At 37.9% G+C, this 20,679-nt stretch overlaps 1 protein-coding gene across 4 annotated transcripts in view; it reads left to right on the forward strand.

Annotated features, from left to right (window-relative positions):
* THSD4 (thrombospondin type 1 domain containing 4) overlaps positions 1–20,679 on the forward strand; it is a 288,268-nt gene that overhangs the window by 249,867 nt on the left and 17,722 nt on the right. For all 4 annotated transcript variants that reach the window (XM_071755032.1, XM_071755030.1, XM_071755031.1 and 1 more), the window contains 6 exons: positions 5,075–5,250; positions 8,246–8,342; positions 9,241–9,483; positions 11,715–11,844; positions 13,523–13,727; positions 15,207–15,380. In XM_071755032.1, coding sequence (XP_071611133.1) covers positions 5,075–5,250; positions 8,246–8,342; positions 9,241–9,483; positions 11,715–11,844; positions 13,523–13,727; positions 15,207–15,380 — 1,025 coding nt within the window. The remainder of the gene's footprint in view (positions 1–5,074; positions 5,251–8,245; positions 8,343–9,240; positions 9,484–11,714; positions 11,845–13,522; positions 13,728–15,206; positions 15,381–20,679) is intronic.

Below are 20,679 nucleotides of genomic sequence, written 5' to 3' on the forward strand. Positions count from 1 at the left end.
TTTTTCCCAAATCTTCTGAAACTATGATGTGTTCTAATAATCAGCAAATATCTATGCTTTTGAAAAGGAGTTGTTTCAGAGAATCCACCTGAACTAATGCATATTTCATTATTCTGAGACTGTAGATTATGGAGTCTCTAGGCATTTGGATTTTTTCATCTTTATGCATCAGAGGTACTTTAAGGTACTTTAAGGTACTTTAAGTAGCTTGGTAGCTGTATAATATGACTTGGAAGTATTTCAAGATTGTTGTCAATGTTCACTTTCTTTGTTGGCTTGAAATGTTTGTGTATTCCATACTGCAGGGCTGACAGGTGTGAAGGAAAGCTATGTTTAGTAAAACAAAATAGCATTGTTGTTTTGGTTTTTTTGGTTTTTTTTTAAAGTATCTGAAATTATCTTCCAGTACTTTTGGACGGGTAGATTTAAAATCTGTGCACAAATGCAGTTGGAGTGCTCCCTCTGTCTCACTCACTTGCCTCTGTTGAGGAAATTTATCAGTAATTTTTTATGTTTTCTCAATCTTTGACTTGTATTTTGAGTGCATCTGCAGCTTGTGAAGTTTCACAGAATTAAATTATCAGCAAGACCTTTACAATTAACTTCAGCAGCACAAACCTTCACTTTTGTTTCCTACTGACTACAGTTGCAAGCATTTGCTCCTCCTCTTCCCAGGAGAGAAGAGCCACTATGCTTCTCTCTCTGTTAGGGCTAGAACCAGATGAGAGACACTCATTAGTTCTAATATATGGGAAATAACTCTGATTCTGTTTGTCTGAAGACTTTATGTGGCTTGTAAAGCAATCAAGTAGGGCTTAAGACACTGCTCTCCCAGACAAAAAGGCCTTAGGACAGAAAATACATGTACTGTGTTACTCTGAGTATTAGTGCTGTTGCCATGTTTGAGAGGTTTCATTTTATTATTGGTATTGTGCCTGTACAATTTTGGGTAAAAATGTACAGCAGATACCGAGGTACTAGGCCCACATATAAAATATTTCTCTTCAAATATGAAGTCGTTAGAAAAACAGGACTCATTGAGCAATAAGTTTAGAAAACATACAAACTGCTCATGTGGGTGTTTCCAGTTGCCTGAAGCATAGGTGGGACTTTGTGCTAGGAATAGTGCATGTCTCTTCTTCCTGGGTCATACAAAGCTTTTAGCATCTATTTTATAAATTTGCAATGCCAGACTGGACATACCTTATAGAATACAAGACTTGTTAAATATTGGGTAGACTAAACTGGAACATGTACATAAATGGCCTATCAAAACCTGCGTTTGAGGAACATGAGGGTAAATAAGTTGCAAATTTACTTTACCTTGCACAGTGTTTCTAATTGTTGTAGAAGTTGCTTGGTTCTATGAAATTGTTGCTTTCCTTGCCCATCCACCAAATTCAAATCCAAGCTACTGGTTTGTTCCAGAAAATCACCATATGTTTTCATTGTCAATACTCTGCTGCCCAGAAGAATATAATAATAATAATATAGAGTATTTAATTATAAGAGTATTATAATAATAATGACAATAATAATAATAATGACAACAACAGCAACAACAACAACAACAACAACAACAACAACAATAATAATAATAATAATAATAATAATAATAATATCTTTTTACTGACAGCCTAGTTTTGACATACACTAACTTCGTATCTTCATGTATTTTTCTAATTCTGAGTGTTACAAACTCTTTTGTAGGTTTTGGGGCTTGTTTGTTTGTTTGTTTGTTTAAATTCACCTTAGCATGAAGTACTTGGAAACGTTCCAGAGCTGGAGAATGTTGTAGGCTAGAATAAAAAAATCTGTCATGGTTGAAAAACCAAATAAAAGGGAACTGTGGCAATGGAATTATCTTTGAAAGAGTGGAGGAATAGGGTTTTTAATTTTCTGGTTGCAGTGGTGCAGTTTAAATTAGGGTTACAAAAGATACTTTTATAAACCATCAAACATAACTTTTGTCTTGAAATACTGACCCTGAAAGGGGATGCAAGTTCAGTGTTTACAGAACTTTGCTCTGTTGCACCACTGCATCAACTATCTATGACTTCAATTACCTTTCACTATTTTTTCCTGATTTGCAAGGGAGGCTGTACAGAATTAAGCAGAAGACAGGAGCTGCAAAACATCTTTGAAATGACTGTAAGCTGTAAGCTGAACTGTATAAAGTAAATTTATACTCTTTGGTTAATGGAAAAGTCTTAATATATGGCCTTTTGAGATTTTGCCATAGAATTGTAGCACAAGCAGAAATTTTGGTCAGAATTTATATCCTGAAACATTCAGTATCTCTTGTGCAAAACATTCCTGAAGGCCACTGTAAACAGCATAGTTTCAGCTAAGAAGCTGATCCCAGGATGAAAGAGATGGTATCAGCTATAAAGTGTATGAGGAATTCCTTGTGAGGAGTTAGCTGTAAAGCTTTTCATAATCTTTCATGATTTGGCTAAAAATATTTAGCACCATAAAATTTTTTCAGGGGCCAGAGTTGAGGTGGTAGCTGCAGAGTGATCAAAACTTAAGAGTCACATTTTCCCTTTTTATGGGGAGGCCTCTTTCAGACCTGTCATATGATGTATTTGAAATGAAAGTTTTAGGGACTCTCAGTTTCTTTCCAGCCATCTTTCTACAGCTTCATTATTAAAAACAATTTGATCTTAGCCAGCTTTTTTTCTGAGCTCTTGATAATTCATTTATTATATAGGTTTAGTAGCAATATAAGAAAAAATACTCAGATCATAAAGTTAAGGAAGTGTTCTGTATTTTAAAAACAATGTAAAACTAGTCACTGGTAAATTTTGCAGAAGCTTTTACTCCACAGTAGTTTGACCTTAAAAGTAACAAGTGTAAAAAACCATGTAAATAGTGTGGATGCATTTCATATTTAATCTACATGGAACAGTTTGTGAGTGGTGATTTTTCCTTTCAGCAATATATGAGTAATGATGATGCTATTTTCATGTCTGATGATGTATAAAATACTTTTCAATTAATGTTCATGGTATAGAGACTGTTTTGATAATGTGCTGGAAAATAAGGCCTGAAGAGCAGGTGGATGTATGATCACTCTTGGGAAAATAAACATGTAGCAGAAAGTAAAATAGGATTTCAGAACATGTGAATACTTTTTTACAGGCTCTGATCAATTTAGCATCATAAATTTTTTGGTTCAGTTGCAAGCTAAATATACCAGATTCTTGGACTGGGCCAGCTATTTTAGTGCTCTTTTGGGAATGATACAGACTGACTTTGCTCTCCTACCAAATTCCAAAAAGGTGGGGATTTCTCCACTGTGACTCATGCCTCTGAGTTCCTGTGGGTGCAGCTCTGTCCAGCCATTCAAATCCACTGAGAGTTTCTCTATTTTGTCAGCACAAAAGGTTTTCTTACAGCAATAGGTTACTCAAAGAGTAATTAAGTTTGACATCATTTCTGAATATGGCAACAGTATTGCACTTAAAATCACTAATTTATATAGAGGAACACTCATGTTTGCAGTGTGGTTCCCTATTACTGTATTTTTTTTAATCTTTACATGATGCTCCTTTAGATTGATGTTTTGTGACTGTTATCACACAGTCACACTGATTTTCCTTACTGAGAAGCCTGCAGCAAAAGCAGAAAGACTGTTTCTATTGATTAATGCAGTTATTTCAGATGTCTGGAATAAGTAAGAAAAAATTAAGTTTCTTCTTTACTGTCTATTGCTTTGGAATTAAAAGCATAAAATTATTTTTCCATTGTTTAGGCCATCTATGTAGGCTTTTTAGGTTTTTTTCCCAGAAGCATAAATAGTTGTGCATGATGCTGAGAACATTTGGACTGAGTATGGTAGTTGTGACAGCACAAAGAAAAAACAAAATCTGAAATAAATAGCTCCTCAACCCTAATTTATACTTTCAAAGCTCCTATCTTGACTTTGAATTAAAAATTACATTGCCAAGCAATATACTGCCAAGAATATTAGTAGTTGTTATTGTCTGTTTACATTTAAAAGCAAATTCTTTTGTAATAAAATTGAAGATATTTTTGTAGAGTGTTTAGAGTAATGTTTTTCCTGTGAATTTAAATAATGTCTGATGTGGTTTCAGTGTAAAGATATTACTACATTTTCAAATATATAATTGCAATAGTGCATAAAATTATGGACATGTATATGGCAGGAGTTTCTGACCTTAAGGACTTAAAAATACAATCACAAAGATAAAGTAGAAACAAGAAAGAACATGTAGAAATCAGTGACTTGTCCCTGATGACTAAAGCAATGAGCTGCACACTGGTTACTGCATCCATACTTTACCCTTCCCTGGCTGGTATCTGATTTGCAAAGTCACTTTTCCTTACGTAAGAGGAAGACTCTTTCAGAGAGCTCATTATGAACAGTGCTGCAGATCAAGGCTCTGCAGATGTTCTGGCAAAAAACAAAAAAAATGTGTTCTGAAAAGGAAATGGAGGGAGTAGCCAAATGGCTTCATGGAGAATAGCTGGAATATTTGGCAACCCAGGATACTCAGGCGTCCCTAAATTGTTTGGTGCTTCTATGTTGTATAATGTACTGATTTTCTGTATCTGCCTCTGTGTGGTGTTCTCTCTATATAACAAAATAGCCAATTCATTGGGAAGGAAGTGGAGGAAAACCACTTCTTCAGCATCCATGTGTGTTCAGTGTCTGCTGCTGGCTGGCTGAGAGTCACTGGACAACCTATCCTAAACTGCTGAAAAAAGATGTCCAAGCCATCTTTGATTTTTATTTCTTCTTTTCTTGCAGCATAAACATATCAAGTGTTTGGACAAAGTTTTCTAAGTTGTGTTTTGTTTTGTTTTGTTTAGATTTGGTTTATTTGTTTGGTTTGGTTTTGGTTTGGTTTTTTCCCAGATTTTTTGTTTGTTTTTTCCACAACTAGTAATATAACTGCTCTTTTCAGTACCCACCCAGATTCACCCCCTGGAATCAGAGCACTCCTAACAGTGTAATGAAACTTTGGGGGATTTGATTTGGCACCAGAACATGAAAGTGACTTCCTCTGACCAAAGTCCTTTCTGTTTCTGTCCTCATCCCCCACAGCCTTGCGGAGCCGGTCGGGCCGATCCATCATCAATGGAAACTGGGCAATTGATCGACCTGGGAGATACGAAGGTGGTGGGACAATGTTCACTTATAAACGTCCAAATGAGATCTCCAGCACTGCAGGAGAGTCGTTTTTAGCTGATGGCCCAACAAATGAAGTCCTGGATGTCTATGTAAGTTCCTTAGATCTGATTTATTGTAGTCTCGTGGAAAAAATCTTTCAGTGCGTTGGTAACGTGCAACACTAAAATTGCCTTCAGTAGCAATACTTTGTTACTGGTTTGTTCCTTTAATTTTGAAGGATTATTTTTGATATTTTAATCTTGCTTGCTGTTCCTTCCATCTTGCTCCAGATCAGAGAAAATCTAAATAATGATGAAGCCTTTTTCTCTGAGACTTCACTGACAGGAAAAGCAAGATAAAGCTTACAAATGTCAAGGGTTTTTTTGTTTTGTTTTTGGTGTTTGTTTGTTTGTTGGATTTTTTTTATTTTTTTTTAAACTGGATTTTCTCCAGATACTTTCCTACTCAAGCAAGTTGGACATAGTTTAATTTTACAGTGAATTGAAGCACATACCTAAATCAGACCAGGCATTTCACAGAGTGATACCATCTCAGTTTGCTTTAAATGAAGCTTAAGTCCCAAAACTAGTAGTATGGCAATTTTATTCTGAAGCTGTGCTAGGAGTCAGTAGATAATAGTCATTTGGGAAGGGGAGAGAGGAGAAAAGCTCCTTACTTCAGATGGGACAGATTTTACTACACCCAGTTGAAATAAATCTATAAATGGAATTGAGTAAAAGGTATTTGAAGATAAATGGTGTGTTCTGTGATTATATGCTTTCACATGATAGAATCCATCTATTTTATTTAGGTTTTGCCCTTAGTGCAATGTGGGGTGGAAAAGTGAGTGTGCTGCATTATTTCACTGTAAAACACAGAGTAGCTGCTCTGATTACTGGACTGGGAAAAGTTAGATGTTAGCAAGGTTGTTCCCTGTCTGCTATATGGTGTCTTAATAAAGCAATGTTACAATGATGCAAACATTACTTCTTTTTGGATATTTCTGATTGATTGGAATGTCAAACTGGCAAAATCCTGGAAGGTTAAATAGTTGCTTTCACAGATTCTGTGATGTAGACTCCATGTTTTTAAATATTCATGTCCTTGTCTGATAAATTTATCATATTTTAATGGGTTTTTGTGGGGTTTTTTTTTCCTTTGCTTTTGCAATAAATGCAAGCAAGATGGCACAATGGGCATAACTTTTTCAGCTTTGTACTCTTGCTGCTACTCTGGGTTGCCACACCTGATTTGAAAACTTTTAGCTGAGGTGTTTCCTGTAGATGCAAGGTTTAGTACAATTTATGTATTAGGGTCTGTCAGTTGTTTTGAGAAATGTGATGGAAAAACCTTGGGATCCATTAGAAAACTGCTTCTAGAACCCTGTTCAGGAACATGGGAAATACAGCTCTGCTGAAGTCAGCTTCAGAGTGCTCAGTTCTCTCAGGACACATAGAGGGTGTATTTTCTGGATAACAAAGAGACATGGGAAGGACCAATTCTTAAAAAAATATTTCAGGCAATGCATTATTAGATGGTTCAGAAAAGTGAATGATCTCTGAGGGATAAAGTTTAGCAGAGTTATTTGGCAACAGAAAAGTGGTTTTGGCACAATGAAAAACAAAGATCTGAATCCCTACTTGGTGTTAATTGGTGTGATGAAGGTAGCAAAGCACTGGAAGCACAAGTGTGCTCTGCTGGGTCATAAAGCCATTGGCATAGCATAACTTCTTTCTTTTTAGCCCATGGTTTGTCAGAACTCAAGGGCTAGAGCAAGCTCTGATGTTTCTTTGGTTTTGGTTTGTTTGTTTTTTTTGAAAAAGACAGTTAAAGTTTCTGATAGACTAATCTCCACAAAGAGTTCAGAACTTCTAAAGCAGCAGTGTCTGTAGAACCAGTACTGAAGCAGTCAAAGCTAAACTAGTGCAATGAGCAGCTGATGACATTCCTGGTGTGACCATGCTCAGGCTGTCAGCAGTGGCAATGTAATACAAACCAGTTGGGTATGGCATGTGCTGCTAAGAGCTTTAAAAATTCACATCTTGCTGAGGTCTTATTATGTGCCTTGCAGCTTAAATGAGCACACTAGAAGTGACACTGACTTTCAGCAGCATGCTCACGTCAACTCACGTGGGCAGCAGCGTTCTGAAACCTCTTGGCTTTGTTTTTTCACAATTCATTTTCACGTTTCAAGGAGAAAACCCTCTGGTTCCCTCCTGTGTTTCATAAAGAGCAGTGGGAGTCTGTCTGCACTTACATTACATCTTCATTCAGTTGAAAATTAATGTGGAAGGATGCAGGAAGGTTGCACGCTGGCTCTTCTTTTGCTGTACAAGAATGTGGGCCTTTGTAATCTGTTCATGATATTCATAATCTGTACATGATATTCATTGAGCAATGGTCATGGTCAAAGTGGTGCAATGTTAGTACATGTTGAGTCTCCTCTGAGTGGTGCAGAGGTGAGGAAATGAGCAGTTGGATCTGTGGCACAGTACACGAGAAATAAGACGGATGTGCTGCCTCCATGTGCTCCCTCCAGGTGCAACGGATAAACCTGCACAAGAGCAGCTGGCTAGATGTGTAGTTCAGGGTCTGTGGTATTTATTCTTCTCTGCTTTGTTTCCTTCTTGCTTATGTTTCTTCAGACATCTGTCAAGCTCCTTTTATCTGAGCATGTTTTGGTGACCTTAGGACCATCTCCTCTGCTGCTGCTGAGGCCTGGTGTGGGCCTCTGCTGCCCCCCGCACCGAGAGGCCAGGCTGCCACAGCCACACCTTGTCAGTTTTACATTTTTCAGAGATTTTGAGAAACAGTTTCTCTACCATGGCAAGCTAGCTCAATTTGCGAACATAGTAGCCTGTATTTTGGTATTTTTTTCCAGAAACAAATACATTTTTCACATTTTTTTTAGAGTTGCACTGTTGAATGCAATGGACTCAAGGGGGTTTTTCCAACAGTGACAATTCTTTGATTCTGTCATTAACCACTGTTTCTATTCTGACCAGTGCTAAATACTGTTATGTAGTTAATGGGTTGAAGTACATATTTAAATTTTAATAATGTAACAAATGGAAGAACTGAATGTATGGCTGTTTCTCTTTTTAGATGATACATCAGCAGCCTAACCCAGGTATACATTATGAGTACATAATTCCAGGAGACAATGTCATTAGTCCTCAGTTGCTTGCTCAGAGGAGGCCAGGTAAACTGCTTCTGTTTTCTATTATTAAACACATTTTGTTACCCAATAAAGTAATGAAGAAATTTGTAACATTAAATTCAGTGTAAATGCTGCCATTGATAAGGGAGAGGCCCAGAACTTCCCCCTAGCTATTGAAATGGAATACTGCATATATTTGGTAGCTTCATAGAATTAATATTGGCAGGGATTTTTTTTTATTATGTAACAGGGAATATGGTCACGTATTTCTACTTTCAGTAACAGTTTGGTTCTTAAAATGTTAAACATGGCTGTGCATGAGCTGAGTGTTGTAACCATGACTCAGAAATCAGGTAGAACATGATTTTTCCCTTCAGAGTCTGAGACAATTGAAAACAACCATTCACATTTTCTCTTTCCTCTCCCAACTGGAGAGGATCAAACACAAAGCAGTTACTTCCCAAGCTAGAATCGTGCTCCTGACAGCTGTTCATGTGTGTTGTGTGCACTGGTTTGAAGTTCTGAAGGACAGCAGAAGGCAAGTTTGGTCCTACTTTTAATGTTCTTGACTTTCCTTGACAAATTTCTAAGTGTGTTTGCAGTCTGTAATGAGAAGCAGTTGTGCTGGGACATGAGGAGGCACAGAATACAGAGCATGGTACAAAAAAACCCAGGCTTTGGGAAATTTTGACACTGGGTGCATTAACTCTGTGTTGTGTTTTGAGGTTCTTCAGTTCTTCATGTATTTGCTGGCCAAGACTTGGTTATCTTAGTTTAAAACAATACACTCTTTGCACAACACTATTAGGAGGTCTCTGCATAACAAATGAAAGCTGCTTTCAAGTTTCATAATGCTCTGGTTGTGGTTACTAGTGGATGAAAACAGTGATATTTGCAAATGAGGTTTATTATTTTACTTTTTTGTTACCTACATCATCAGGTGAGCCCTTGAATGGTCAGCTAGGAATGCCAGAAGGTACAAATCATGAGGATGAGGATCTGCATATGGAGGCAGATACTCTGACTGGACAGTCAGTTGGAACATTTCCAGTTATTCAGCCAGGAAGATTCCCTTCTCATCAGCCAGAAAACCAGGTACCTGCTGTGCAACCACCAAGACAAAACAGAGAATACAACTGGAAACAGATTGGAAAAACTGAGTGCACTACTACATGTGGAAAAGGTGGGTGCTTCATACACCACACACAAAAAATAGGAGAATTCCAATGTGGGAGAGGGAGAAGCAGGGTGACTGCTGAATAGCAGCTCTGCTATGCATAAGGCATTGTCTGCATAAGGCATTGCTGGACCCAGCATCTTCTGTATCTTTCAGGCAAAAGGTGCTATTATGTGTACCTATATTTAAATCAGTAGTAACAACAAAATTAAAAATATTAAATAAATATTATGTAAATTAAAGGACAATACACGGCATTTGTCTCTGAAAAGAATTGTTTTAGGTTTTTATGGCAAGCTGCTCTCTCTCACACAGCTGTTTCCCTCAACATTCTTTGGCATTCTTTGTTCTTCCATTTGGCCTCTCCAGCTTTGTCTGATGCACCCTCAGTGCTTTTTGTCTTCCTCAGCAGTTTTCTGATATTTACAGTAAGTTTTCACAGGGATTCCATTAGCCATATCTTTGCCTTGTTGGATATTGCTGTAGCAGCAATAATGTGACTTCAGAATACTGAAGTTTTCATAAGGGAGAAGTGGAAAGAAAGAGGTACAGGAAGGGACTGGTGATGAGTCAGCTTTTGGGATGTGATGGATACACTATTAGCTTGCCAGAGTAATTGTTGCCAGAAGACATTCACAGTGACCACAGATTCAATAATGCATAGCACAAGCAATTATTTGGAACAATAAGTTTTCATTAAAGAGAAATATTTTGTACTATTCATAGCCACCCATCACCATACCTAAAAAGTCACAGAGCTTTGAAAAAAAGATGTATTAGTGAGGAAATTCGACTGTCACAAGTTCGTATACACAGACAACTTTTGCTTTCTAATTAATTTGAGGTGATACTTTGTATCCATTTTAGAGCTACAGGTAGAGATAAAAATATGCAGCAATATTGATACTAGTCAAAATTGCTTCCCAGTATATTGAGAAGACTTTTTCCCATGGAGGAATTACTGCAAAAGTGTTAGAGCTAAAAAGCAGCCTTTAAAATTCAGGAGACTTTTTGAAGTCAGGCTTCTTGTGGAGAAAAGGAGGGGATGTAAACCAGGATTATTTTAGTTGGCATTTAAATACACTGTATTTCAAGAATGTCTTTTAATGAAGTCAGACAAGCAAAATCCTTAATTGCACCTCATAATTGTTTACAGCAGTCAGTGTGTATCACCTGCTGAGTGTCTGTTACCATGTATGTGGTGAACTTTAGTATCCAAATCAGTTAATTTATGATGCAGTTGCAGGAACACGTCAAGATACATATTCTTTTACGTCATGGAAGTTTTGGTTGTATTTCTTCTGAACACTTAATCATACTTCCTGTTTCTTCAGAGATCTGGTAGCTATTGGCAGTGATATTAGTGAAATCTGAGTCTAAATGATGATTGTAAAATTGTAGGCAGAACAGAATCCAAAGGATAACTTTAGGCCTCCCATATATCTTACATATACTCCATGAAATTTATCAAGAGAACTGTCAAAAATTTGTGTTATTTCTAGAACATGTGTGTGTGTGTTCTGATCAAGTTAAATCCAAAAGAAACTGGACCTTGAGATCAGACTCCTGACACTGTTGAGACTGTATCAACATACCTATGTATCTTGGTGTGAGAAGCCTGTGGGAATCTTTGATTCCTTGAAGGTAGTTCAAGTCTAACTAGGTTATACAGGCTGATAAAAAATAGAGGGGGAAAAGCCAAAAACAAATCTTGTACTATTCAAGGCTTTATTTTCATTTTCTATGATTCAATATAGGACACTTTTTTCTTTTTCCATGTTTTCATTTTTTCTCCTACTTTATTTCTTCATGCAGGAATGTAGATGATACAAGGTCTTTAATTTTAATTTTTTACCTAAAAAAAAAAGGAAGGGTAAACGAACAATGCTGCATTTTTTAAAGTTGCCTGAATACTTAATGTTTTGTATTCCTTAGACTGTAAAGAGCCAAGCAGGCCAAAGAGCATATTTTCTCAGCCTTTCCTACAATGCCATGTTGTACTTTCTATATACTAAAGAAATATATACTATATACTTCTCTTAATACTGTACTGTAAACAGTGTATTATTCAGCTCTCACACTTGGAAATTTTGTATAAGAATTGATCTGTACTTCCTGTTACTAAGGTGTGCTTTTCTTTTCTGCATCAGTACTGGATGATACTGTCTTATGATACTGGCTTATACTGCAATGTATTTTTTAATACATCATCTAATTAATTTTCTTCTTCATTTCAGGGTCACAGTACCCAGTTTTCCACTGTGTCAACAGAATCACTCATGAGGAAGTACCTGAGGGTTACTGTGACAGCAGCACCAAGCCCATTCCAGAAGAGGAGGCCTGCAACCTCTTCCCCTGTCCAGCTTTGTAAGACATTACAATTTAAATCCAGTGAAATAATCTGATGTCATTGAGGTTTTGCATATGAAAGGGGCCGTATTAAGTAGAAAATTATTTTGTACTATGCACTTGTGTCATAAAGTGCAGTGGGTATTTTTTCAGTACTTGTTATTGGCCTTCTTCTCCTTCATAGGGAGCAATAAGATTCAGAAAAGACAACAGGGAAGTTGGCAACAAGTGGGTGTAGTAATTTCTCAACATGTGTGAGATAGTTCAGGCATGCTTGCTATCTCTATGGGTATGTTTTTTTTCAAGTGAAAGGCTTCTGCATATTTCTGTCTGAAGGAGAGGCTCTGTAAGTTGTGTCACTCCACACAGGACCAGTGTACTCCCCACCCCTTCATTCTGTGGTGTCACATTTACATGAGATCAGGCTGCTGGTGCTCCCAACATCCCCCTCACAAATGTCACCTCTCTCCTGGAATGCAGTAGTATTTCAGCTTGAGGACTGGATTCTGAAGTGGTAGTCCTTGTCTTCAGCACACTAATACAGATTTTCATCTTACAACTGGCTAAGAAACTTCTTTTTAAATAGTGGGAAAAAAAAAACAAACAAAAACAAAAATACAAAAAGCCCCAAACATATGCGGGGTGTATACCAGGAAGAGAAAAGGGTTAAACCCAATTGCCATTCTAGCAGCTTTATTTCAGAGTCAGGTCAGCAGCTGTATTTTCCAACTCTCTTGTGCTTGCATTCTTCAGAGCAGCAAGTGGCCACTCCTTATTCCATGATGGTTTGTAATGGTCTAAGTGCTGTTACAGTGTTAGAGAAGCCTGACAAGCAATTTCTGTGCAAATTAGACACCAGGGGCCTTCTGAAGCTGTTTACTTGGAACTGTTTACTTCCTCACCAAGCATTTTTTTCATGTTTTTCTTTCTATCATCTCATCCTAATTCAGCTTCATTTGTTTACACAAACATTATCAAAATATAAACAAAGATGTGTAAATATTTATTTAAAAGAACAAAGATTTTTCTTTGTCTCCACAAGACTTCTGAATTAAAATGTGTGAACAGCTTAGATACTTCCTTTATTTGTATGTCTTCATGTTTGAAATTAAAACTGAAAGGGGAAAATGACATGTTTATAGAAAAAGTGATTAAATAACTACAGTGATGTCTTGGAATGCAAAGAATTCATCTAGGAATTTTTTTACCTCTCAAGTTCAGTTTTGCTAATGAATGAGTTATGAGTTATGAATGGATATGTTATGTGATTTTTGTGGTGTTCTCCTTTTTTAAAGCCTTTGCTGCAGAAAAAAATTATGGGACACATCTTAAATTTATTGGGACGTTTTACAGAGGAAAAATATATATTATATATAGATTCTTAAAAAACCAAAAACAAAAAAACCCAAACAGCTATTAGTGGCTTAATTAATGTTTGTAATATGTTTTGAAATCACAAATTGTTCAGCCTGCACACATCACACATGCTCATTGTTGTTAACCACTGTGGTTACATTGGTTACAAGTGTATAAAGTTGTCTTCATAAAGGATCAAGTTACGCATGCAGAGGCTTCCATGCTCTGCTGCACCAGCATGAGAATCATGCCATTTGAGTTTAGATTATTAGTAGAGAAGTATTTACTGAAAAAATATGTCCTGTTATTTGTTTGGTTTTTTTTTTTTTTTTTTCTCTAGCTGGGATATAGGAGAGTGGTCTGAGTGCAGCAAGACATGTGGCCTTGGCATGCAGCATCGACAGATCTTATGCCGGCAAATGTACGCCAACCGCACCTTGACAGTGCAGCAGTACCGCTGCCAGCACCTGGAGAAACCAGAGACAACCAGCACCTGCCAGCTGAAGATCTGCAGTGAGTGGCAGATTAGGACAGAATGGACCTCTGTAAGTATGACTGTCACACCCTCAAGGTGGGTGTGAACCTGTCACGTCTCACAAAGTGAGCACAGCTCCCCACGTGTGGGGGCCAAACCAAATGTCACGTCGCACAGAGTGGGCACGGGTAGGGTTCCCCAGAGTGGGGATCAACCCAGGGAGATTCAGACTGGACCCCCTTGCTTTCTAAACTCCTTCAGAGAGGAGCCTAAACCTTCTTTTTCTTCTCTGCTGAAATGTTTCCTTGATCCTGATTAGCTCAGCCTGCACTGGAATGCAAATCACAGCACACAGGGTGCTGTGCACAGGCCATCCCCACAGGCACAGAGTCAGGCAGCAGGCTTTGTCTGGCTTTGTGGGTCTTCCCCCATGGTAAAGCCTCTGTGCATTATCTCCATCAGCTGCTGCATTTTTGAACTTTCTAGTCGTGAAGTATCTAAGTTGGTACTTTTGTGAATTAAAAAAATAGAAATTCTAGACAAATGTAAAGATATGTTGGTTGTTTAATTCATTTTCCATGTTGAAATAACATCAGTCTGGACTTAAAGGACAGTAAAATTGATAGTAAAGGTAAAGGTTTGTTGATGAGAAAGGAGAGCTGGTTTTGTATGTAGTTGCATTTTGAGAAGTATTTCTGTGTACAGAGCCTTTAGAGGTTTACTGCATATGGTGAATGAAGCTAAACAAATGCTTAAGACATTGTAACTGGTTGAATAGAAGTGTAATTTCAATAAAATTCTGTGATTAATTTCCTCTTGGAAGTAAAATTAAACTTCTTGGCATGTGGAAGATTTGTCATAAAGAAAGGAGCTATTTTAGTTGCTATTTAGTGACTTAACACATCTAGTCTGCGTTTTGGCCAGTGTTCTTAGTGAGCAGTTGAATAAATAGCTGCAATCTGAAGATTAAGGCTGTGAGTTATCTTGCTGTAGGGAATATATTTTACATGATGAATAACTTTGCCATGGAAATATAGTAGACATGATTAAGCATTTGAAAGCAAGGAAAAACCACTGAGGCTGCCTTAAGCTGTGCTAGGGAGATACCAATAGCTGTCCATGTTCTCTGAGGCTGAAGAGAAGAAGCAGGAGGAGAAGGCCTTTACATGAAGAGGGATTCAGAAGCTGTGAAACTTTGCATTTCTCTTGCTTTTTATCTGCTTATAGGTCAAGATCAAAATTATGCAGAATATTCAAATACCAGCAGTTCATTTTGGTAGGGTGCAGCATGGCCTGTTGGAAATAGGGCTTAATTTTGTGTTTTCCAAATGTGTCTACACAGTACACTGTAGAATACTACAGACTGAGAATACTGAATATTATTGAAAACTGCTTATGCATTTTTATTCCGTGTTCCTAGCAATCTAGGATAGTTCTATAGCTTCTGTGGATGTCTTAGCAGAAAGGAATGAGCTGTATGTTCCAAACTCCCTGATAAACCACTCCAGTTCATGCTTAGAGTCCTGATGCAACCTCCTTTTTGTTTCAGTGTTCAGTGCCTTGTGGAGTGGGGCAGAGGACCCGAGATGTGAAATGTGTCAGCAACCTTGGAGACATTGTTGATGATGAGGAATGTAACATGAAGCTGCGACCAAATGATATTGAGAACTGTGACATGGGTCCCTGTGCTAAGAGCTGGTTCCTTACAGAGTGGAGTGACAGGGTAAGGCTTCTCCTTATTTTCATGCTGCCAAATATTCTAGAACAACTCAGGGGCGTCAGAATAAAAAATATACATCTGTGCAACCTTAAAAGGAGTGATCTTATTTTCCGTGTTTATCCTTGATTTGTTAAACAGGCAAGAGCAAACAAAAAATAAAATTCCCAAGGGCATCTTGAGTTTTTGTTAGATACAAAAATGCATGGAAAGGGCAAGTGTGTGGGTAAATAGCCAAACATCTGCGTTTAGAATTGGCTCTGTGTCTGAAATTCCCAAAACAATTAGAGTGCTGAGATTTATTATGTTGCCTTGCTTAACTCTGAGTCTTAAGATTCGGACTCTAGAAGTTTCCTTACAGCTTTTCTAAGGGATGAAGGTTTGAGGCCTGATGTCTGGGTTTAAGTTCAAGCCATAAAACAATGATCCTGTAGGCATGAGAAGAGGGGAACAACTTCATAAACTCAGGCAAGATTGATTCAGGCTTTTTACTTAGTGAACATTCATGTATTTTTATCCCAGTGAGTCAGATTCTCTGCATGAAAGCCATGGAAACAGTGGTTTACCTTGTATCATTACTGGGCTCAGACTTACTGTTCAGTGGTCATATTTATATGCTTTCATGAAAAGGCTTACAAACATGAGCTAAGAGGAGCCTGCTATTTTAGTGTGAATGCTTGCATATTAATTTCATCTGTAAGTAAGTAGAGCCTTCAGTCTATAAAATCCTGATTGTACCTCCCTTTTCTTTGACTGGTTGCTTGTGCAAGCAAACTATCAAATTTGTCATTGAAGCTGTAAGATTACATTCATAACTTCCTGGAATCATCATGTGAATTGTTTTCTGGTAGTATCTCTGAAAGCTGTGAATGTCTGGCTCAATAGATACTCAGAAGACCTTTTAAATGTTTTAGATACACAGGAGAACTTCACAAGTGGGATGGATCCCTAGTTTGTCAGATGATTTTAAAAAGTCCAATGAGACTCTTCCTGCAATTAAAAGCCCACAAATTTTTCAGCCTCCAGACAACTCAAATAGATTTTATTAAAAAAAGAAACAAAAAACCAACCCACACTAATAAATCTCTGTTAGCATTTGAACTTTGTTTTTTCCCCACTTGGTATTCACTCAGTGAACATTCTTGCATAGCATGGACAAAAAGTAATGAGGGATTATTGCAAATGGCAAAGTTGTTGCTATATGGGAAATAACAATGTCTCCTTTTTGTTTGGGATTTTTTTGGTTGTTTTGTTTGGTTTTATTTTTTGGTTTTTGTTTTTTAGCTTGTAGAGCTGTTTGGGTTGTTGTTTGTTTTACAGTGCTATTAAAGTGGTATTTTACAAGTAAGAGAGAAAATGCATTCTACCCTCAAAGGCATCTTTCTTGAAAAAGCTAGCCCAGCTACTGTCAGTTAGCAGAGCTCCACCACATAAAGCACAGTGATTCCAGTAAAGACTCCAGCATCAATGTTTTCATCATTATTCTACACTGGTAGTTTGTTCTCTGCAGAATTAGTAGTTTTGTAGCTGAAGGTTTTGACTGTAGAATGTTATTTGTATTTATATATATTAAATAAGACACAAAGGTGAAGCAGGTAATGTGGAAAATCTTGGAGCTTTTTTCACCACAAACATTTTAGGTTCAGAAAGTAAAGAATGGATTTTGTTACCTTCTCAGCTTATATAAGTGTACAAATTAATTTCTTCCAAATGCTTGCTCCTGTAGTTGGCATTATTCACCATCACTTCTGCCAGCAGTGGGTTTGGAGTTTGGTTCACAAAGAGAATGGAAGGAACAGCTTATTTCAGGAAAAAAGTAGATTTGGCCTAGAATATGTGGAATCTTCTCAGGTTCACACATACATTGTTAAGTTGGACATTCAGAGACATTCAGTGGCTGTGCTTCCAGTGGAGGTTGGTGGAATATAGGAGTGCTCTGCAGCTTTGCAAAGTCAAGCCCTTGGCCATGAGCTTTCTTATTTTGCCTTTGGAAGGCTGTTTTTTAGGGTGAGAAGTTTCTCTCTCCTTCTCTGTAGTCTGTGTTGAAAGACAGAAGAAGACTGCCATGTAATGGAAATGGGCACTCCCAGGTGTATGGACTTTGCAAGTGTAATTCCCCAAACAATTCTTTAAAAACTATTTTAAGCCAAACCACGCTTCAGCAATAAGCATAGACCAGTGATGGGCAGCCACAAATGGTTCAGATAAGCAGCCAAAAGTTCAAATGCTCAAAGAAAGCTTGTTCAAACCTCTTGAGTCCACAAAGCTGTGGTAGAAATCTCACAAGAACAGACCTTCTTTGTGAGATTTATTACATGCCTACTTCAAGTCCCAGCTGGAAATACCACAGAACAGTCTTTCCCATTGTATTTTGACATTTCAGCCGTGGCTAGAAATAAGAGGTAAAAGAACTTATCATAACTTTTGAGAACTTTGGAACTTTGAAATGGTTGAGTTCAAACTTTGTTACAGCCATAAGAGAAGGCCTGGCCTGTACTTTCCTGAACCCCTTCTGCAAGCATCTGAAGTACTGTTGCACATGCAGCAAGGAGAGATTTCCAGAGGCCTGTCAGAGATCAGTTAGGCACATGCTTTCTTTTTCAGCAAGGGATATATCAAACTTCCATGTCCAGATTTATGTGATACATGGGACTTTACAATATAGCCTTGGTTAATTAGCAAGAACATCAAGGAAAAGCACAGTAACATAAAAATTACAGTTGTCTGTTGCCAACAGATGTTAAATTTCTGGATTTGATAACTGTGATATGTGCAGAATTTGACAAGGGTATTCTTTAACACAGGGAGAGAAAGAGATGAAAAGTCATATCAGAATTATAAGGAAAGCACAGAATCTAATTTAGAATTGGTGGAGAGATTTGGGGTTTTCTTGTTTTACTGAAAATAAGAAGTTTCCTTACTTTACTGAAACCTTGCAAAGTTTTAATTTATGCAAAATCATGGTATTAGCTTCATTTTGATTAGTAGTTCCTGTAGTTCTGAATCAGAAGATCATGTCATTACATTTTCCTAAATGTAACCCATGCAGTACAACATACATTCACTTAAAAACTTGCAGAGAACAGAGTTGTGTGCACGGGTTGTGTCTCCTTGCCAGTATGGGCTAAATCTTTCTTTACTCCATAAATAAACCTTGGCTACCTTCTCACCATGTTCTCCCATCTTGTTTTCCCACAACATTTATTGGTGTATTTTAGTGCCCACCTGTTTCCCCCCCGCCCCCACGGCATTGGGTTTTCTGCACAGACCAATTCTTTATACATATAATTATTCCTAAGTAGTTAGAAAACATTCATGTTCCTAAAACTAAGCAGTTCCTGAGTTATTTTGATAAACAGATATTAGAGCCCATTGTGTGCATGTTACACACACACACACTTTTACCTGCAAAGCTCCTGAGGTGTGTGGTTACTGTGTGCACACTGGTGGAACATGTAAAGAAAGGGAAGAAGGGAAACAATTTATTCCTAAAATCAAACCCTTATTTTCTGAAAAGTATATGCTTTGTTATTTGTCTTTGAAGGACATCTAAATACCATGTTCTGATATCCCCTAGGCTCAGTCTTGAGAGAAACAGAAATTGTTACCCATTTCAATGGGAAAGATTACAGGTTACAAGTCTCCAGCAGCAAAGTGAGACTCATCGTACTTTGTATGTGCCTGCCTTTGCCTTTAGCTCTGTCAGTTTCATGGCTTTGTCTTCTACATGACCTTTAGCCCCTTTTGACTAGAGAATCTAGACAAACTTTTGTGATATTTTTCCTTGGGTATGTTGGAAGATGCCTTCCTGTCTCATAATTCTCTTAAAATGTCACATTGCATTAGAGCAGCAGAGTTCCACCAAACTGCATCTATTAATCAGTAAAGCCTGTGAACCTCACTGAGCTTAGCAACAAAAATTGGATTGATGGAATAAGATGAGATTCTTGCAAACCTTTCAAAGACTGATTATTTGACAGCTCAGCTAGCTGGAAAGTTTACTTCTCCTACAGGTCAGAAGTAGGAAACTCCATTCTTCTCATTTACAGCAATGGGAGACTTACCAGTGTTTCCTTCCAGCCAACTGGAGCATTCCTCTCTTGCATTATTATTTATTTCTCATTGTCATCTCCAGTGTTCATTTGTTTCTCATTTTATGTTTAGAGCACACTTAGAAAAGAAGCCAACATGAAAACAGTTCTGGGATGTTAATAAGATTCTGAGGCCAAAATAAAATCTTGGGAAGGAAGAAAAAATGCTGCACATCAGGGAACAAAATCAAAACAGATCAAACACATGCTCTGGATTTCACTCTATATTAAAAGGAGTAACAATAATGCTTCTGTAATATCTTCCATCAGAGCTCTGCAGTATGCTTTGTAAAAATTGGTGCTTTATTCCTTACAATCCTAGAGCATTACCTAACAGATACAAGTGGGTTTATTTACCAGTGAAATGTGGAACCATCAATGAATATTTTAGCTCGTATTTCTTTCACTGTTTTTTATTTCCACCTGGATGGCTCACCAAAAAATCTCCTGGATCCTGAAAAAAACAAAGGAGAAGAGACCACCGTGGACCTTATATAGACATTATTTTTTTGTTGTTGTTATTATTATTGTTTTCAGTATAAAATGAAAACAAGAAAAAATACCCTTTGCCACTTATTTCATTTGGGAATCATGTCTAATTAGTAGTGTTGCATTTTTATGTATAAATATGTAACTCACTTCATGATTTGACATGAAACATAAAGCCAGGAGGGATTTGAAGGAGACATTGATAGAAGGGTAGCCAAGACCTACAGAGATTTCTGGTTTTTTCTCTAGAGGTGATCTCTCTTTACTACAGTTCAGCTGCTTTAGATGAAACTCAGCATATGAAAGTTCATGTGCAATGGGGAGCCTTGCCAGCAGGAGCCCAAAATACCCCACTTAGATGAGCAGGGCAGGCACATGGGTGGTAGGCAGGGGCAAACAAGAACCCAGATTATCAGGCAAGGTGTGGTGATGAGGTAGGTCCCAGCTGAAGCTGGGAAGTCAGTCCACATCTCACATCCAGTGACAGTAACCAGTGTCAAACACAGCCCAGTGATGTGGGCTGTGTCTCTGGGGGAGTCAAGGTTGAGCTGGGAAGTGAGACCAGGTGTGCAGGATCAGTGAGCCCTGTGCCCAGGCTCTGCTATAGCTCAGGCAGGGACTGATGGACCAGGACTGATGGTAAATGGAGCCCCAGAGCCCATGGGCAGGTAGAGGCCCCAGGGGAGGCTGGTCAGGACCAGTAAGGCTGGTCAGGACCAGTAAGG

Source organism: Heliangelus exortis, chromosome 11, assembly GCF_036169615.1.
Source record: "Heliangelus exortis chromosome 11, bHelExo1.hap1, whole genome shotgun sequence".
NCBI lineage: Eukaryota > Metazoa > Chordata > Aves > Apodiformes > Trochilidae > Heliangelus > Heliangelus exortis.